General features: G+C 64.4%; 1 protein-coding gene across 1 annotated transcript in view; it reads left to right on the top strand.

Annotated features, from left to right (window-relative positions):
* Nucleotides 1–50: 50 nt before the first annotated feature.
* The window catches only part of LOC104470138 (septin-4), a gene marked incomplete at its 5' end in the record, with an annotated part of 5,982 nt that continues 1,866 nt past the window's right edge, over nucleotides 51–4,166 (top strand). Inside the window, 8 exons of the mRNA XM_010084956.1 lie at nucleotides 51–144; nucleotides 320–406; nucleotides 1,289–1,412; nucleotides 1,602–1,736; nucleotides 1,815–1,932; nucleotides 2,355–2,456; nucleotides 2,830–2,926; nucleotides 3,078–3,240. Of these exons, the coding sequence (XP_010083258.1) occupies nucleotides 51–144; nucleotides 320–406; nucleotides 1,289–1,412; nucleotides 1,602–1,736; nucleotides 1,815–1,932; nucleotides 2,355–2,456; nucleotides 2,830–2,926; nucleotides 3,078–3,240 (920 nt within the window). The remainder of the gene's footprint in view (nucleotides 145–319; nucleotides 407–1,288; nucleotides 1,413–1,601; nucleotides 1,737–1,814; nucleotides 1,933–2,354; nucleotides 2,457–2,829; nucleotides 2,927–3,077; nucleotides 3,241–4,166) is intronic.

Here is a 4,166-nt window from a genome sequence, read left to right as displayed (position 1 = left end):
GGAGGGGGTGGCATGGTGGCATTCCCTGTCCCACATCCCTCTGCCTGCAGGATGACAAGGAGTACGTGGGCTTCGCCACACTGCCCAACCAGGTCCATCGCAAGTCGGTGAAGAAGGGCTTCGACTTCACCCTGATGGTGGCAGGTACGGGGAGGGGAGGGCTGCCACAGGGATTCTGACCTTGCTGACAAAATCCTTGTGGAAGGGGGGGATCTGGACTGTGCCAGGGCATGGCCTTGGGCCAGCTTTCACCCCTGTTTCTGGGCTTGTGTCCCACAGTACTGGCTGCCCCCCCCTCACCCTTGTCCCGTGTTCCCAGGAGAGTCCGGGCTGGGCAAGTCCACCCTGGTCAACAGCCTCTTCCTGACCGACATGTACAGGGACCGCAAGCTGCTCAGCGCCGAAGGTGAGGGGGGGCAGCCCCAGCCATGGGCTGTGCTGGATGTCCCGAGGGGGTGGCAGATCCCCAAGCCACTCCTGGGGGGCTGCAGGCCCCCTCCCTGCCCAGCCAGGCTCCTCCGGGTCTCTGAAGCCGAGTTGGCAGCTGCCCGCTGGCGCTGGGGCTGTCTCCAAGGCAGCGGGGACACCCCTGCCCGCCACGGGGACCCCCCGTGTGGGCTTTGTCCCTGCTGGGAAACAAGTCTCAGCTTATTGGGGATGGGCTGGAGCCACAGCAAATCCGGGAGGCTGGGGACAGTCGGGGTCCAGGGCACGTGCAGCCAGTCTTTGGATTAAAATCGCCCAAACCTGCCCAAATTCCCAGGGGTTCGAGGCGGTTGTTTGATTTGTTTTGAGGCGGTTGTTTGATTCATTTCCGTTTCTTGGAGCAAAAGCCAAACCGCATGTGGCCGCACGCACACCGTGCCACGGGAGCATCCTTGGGGACATAGCGATGGGGGGACATGGGGGGGCCTGGGGTAAAGGGGCGTATGCGGTCCTGGAGACATGGGGTCACATGTGGGGGTACAGGGAGCCAAAATCACTCCCGCGGTGATGCCCAGCCCCAGCAGCTCCCTGTGCTCCTGGAGCTGGGCTGTCACGGGGTGGCAGTGGCACGGCCACCGAGGGAAAGGTGTGCATCCATGTCAGGATGCGGGGCGCCGTGGTGTGGAGCATCATTTCTCAGCACTGGACCCTGCTGCTTGTGGGGAAGGATCGTGCAAAGCCACCCCAGCCCCCCGGGGAGGAAGGTGACACCCAGGGGCTGCAGCATCTCCCTGTGTCACCTCCCTTGTCCCTCAGCTGGGGTCCCCTCACCCCGTCTCCTCCATGTCTCCTGCTGCTGCAGAGCGCATCACGCAGACGGTGAAGATCACCAAGCACGTGGTGGACATCGAGGAGAAGGGCGTCAAGCTGCGCCTGACCATTGTGGACACTCCAGGCTTTGGTGACGCCGTCAACAACACTGAGTGGTGCGTCCCATGATGGGGGCTCTCCCCGGGGCCGGGCAGTGCCACCCTGGGTGCCAGCAGCTCCGAGGGTGGGATGCCCACAGTTCCCTGGGGTGTGATGCTAAGCCATGGGAGGTGTTGAGCTGGGGGTCCAGGGAAAGCCGGGGGGTCCCACAGGGGACTTCGATGGTCACCTCCCTGTCCCCACAGCTGGAAGCCAGTGGCCGACTACATCGACCAGCAGTTTGAGCAATATTTCCGTGACGAAAGTGGCCTCAACCGGAAAAATATCCAGGACAATCGCGTCCATTGCTGCATCTATTTCATCTCGCCCTTTGGCCATGGGTACGGGCAGCCCCTGCCAGGAAGGGGATGCTGGGGAGGGGGCTTGGTGGGATGGTGCTCACTGGGCTCCCCCCGCAGGCTCCGGCCCCTGGACGTGGAGTTCATGAGAGCCCTGCACCAGCGCGTGAACATCGTGCCGGTGCTGGCCAAGGCTGACACCCTGACCCCCGCCGAGGTGGAGCGCATGAAGAAAAAGGTAACGGGAGGTTGGTGCAGCCTGGAGCTGTCCCGGGGGCGCTGGGCGCCGGCTGGCACACCGACTGCTTCCGGTAGGACACCGAGATGCTGCTGGGGGGAGGTTGGTGCAGCCTGGAGCTGTCCCGTGGGCCCCTGGGAGGATCCCTGCTCGGCTGGAGGCTCTCTCCGTCCCCTGCCTGGGCTTTGCCATGGAGTCTTCTCCATAACCGCAGCACTGTAGGGGACCCTGTTGCCCATGAGGCCACCAAGGACCCATCTCCCTGGTGCTCAGCTGGGGGCTGGAAGGGTTTGAGGGAGGTGTCTGTGGCATCTGGTCTGGGGAGAACAGGTTTTGTGGGTCCTTGGGCGGACACCGGGACTGTGTGGCGCTTCCCACCCCTTTTCCGAGAGCCCTGTCCTTAGCGGGCTGTCTGCCTCCAGATCCGGGAGGACATTGACCACTATGGCATCCGCATATACCAGTTCCCTGAGTGCGACTCAGACGAGGATGAGGAGTTCAAGCTGCAGGACCAGGCGCTGAAGGTGGGTCTGGCTCCTCCAGTTCCATCCTTGGCAGGGCAGAGCCCCACAGCCAGGAGGACACATCATCCTGGGGTGCCTTTGGGACCCTTTGGGGCCACACAAGCCCTCTGGCAGCCCCAGCATGGGGTGACACATGCACTACCTGGATGTGTCACCAAGACTCCACAGTTGCCACCTGCAGCTAGGTGGGATGGTGCTGGGGTGGAGAAACCCATGCCACCACTGCTGCCATCCCAGCTGGGGCTCTCCTTAGCCGGGGCTCCCGGGTATCTCAGCAAACGGGCGCTGGATATGGCCAAGGAGATGCGTGTGGAGGGACATGGGCCACAGCGGGCAGGACTGAGCCTGGCTAACCCCTGCCATCCTCTTGCAGGAGAGCATCCCCTTCGCCGTCATCGGCAGCAACACGGTCGTGGAGGTTAAAGGCCGGCGCATCCGCGGGCGCCTCTACCCCTGGGGCATCGCGGAAGGTAACGCTGGGCTGTGTCCCCGGTGTCCCACCAGCCCTGGGGGGACAGGGACATCGCATGTCCCATCTCCATGCTACTCAGCCTGGGGTGGCTTGGGGGGACACAGGGGACCCCTGTGTCTGTGGCCCCCTGACCCTGGGCTCCTCCGCAGTGGAGAACCCGTCCCACTGTGACTTTGTGAAGCTGCGGACGATGCTGGTGAGGACCCACATGCAGGACCTCAAGGACGTGACGCGGGAAACCCACTACGAGAACTACCGCACGCAGTGCATCCAGAGCATGACCCGCATGGTGGTGAAGGAGAGGAACCGCAAGTACGGCACCAGGAGTGGGGTGCTAGGCTGGGGGGCTGTGGGAGGGGGGCTTGTCCTCTTTGGGGTGGCCTCGGCTCATTGTGTGTGCTGATTCAGGGGTTGGAGGCGTGTGCAGTCGGCTCATTGTGCGTGCTGATTCAGGGGGTTGGAGGCGTGTGCGGGTCCATGCTGGGCATGGGGGTGGGCTGGGCGAGGAATCCTCAGCAGCGTAGTGGGGTGCCCCAGTGCCATGGGGGGCCCTTCCTGGGCTGGGGCTGGCTGGGAGGGGATGGTCTGGCAGTGAGGAGTGACCCTGCATCAGCCTGGGGCTGGGGGGATATCTCTGGGAGTGGGAGGGGGGTTCCCTGCATCCCTGCAGGCTCTGGGGCTGGAGCAGGAGCCAAGTGAGCAGACAGTGCCGGGGCTCTGCTGCCAGTGCTGGCTGGGTTCATGGCACCCACACCCCCTTTAGCACCCCAGCATGCTGGGAGGAGCCCCCCACAGCAGGGTCTCTGGTGGGGCTGGCTGCACAGCCCGGCCGGGGAGCTGGAGCAGTGCGGGACTGAGTGTAGGCTCTGTGGGTCCCGGGGGGCTGAAGGAGCAGAACTGGATTGGGGCTGGCGGTGGCGATGGCTATAGGCGCTGGGTTCATGGCACCCACACCCCCTTTAGCACCCCAGCATGCTGGGAGGAGCCCCCCACAGCAGGGTCTCTGGTGGGGCTGGCTGCACAGCCCGGCCGGGGAGCTGGAGCAGTGCGGGACTGAGTGTAGGCTCTGTGGGTCCCGGGGGGCTGAAGGAGCAGAACTGGATTGGGGCTGGCGGTGGCGATGGCTATAGGCGCCTCTAAGCTGGTCTCTCCATACTTGCTGCCGGAGAAGGCGGCATCCCTCGGCACTGAGGCTGTGCTGCGCCGACTGCTCTGCCGACTGAGCCGGGATCCGGCTG

Source organism: Pterocles gutturalis, unplaced genomic scaffold (genome assembly GCF_000699245.1).
Source record: "Pterocles gutturalis isolate BGI_N339 unplaced genomic scaffold, ASM69924v1 scaffold22410, whole genome shotgun sequence".
Classification (NCBI taxonomy): Eukaryota; Metazoa; Chordata; class Aves; order Pterocliformes; family Pteroclidae; genus Pterocles; species Pterocles gutturalis.
This window is presented reverse-complemented; position numbering and strand designations above follow the sequence as displayed.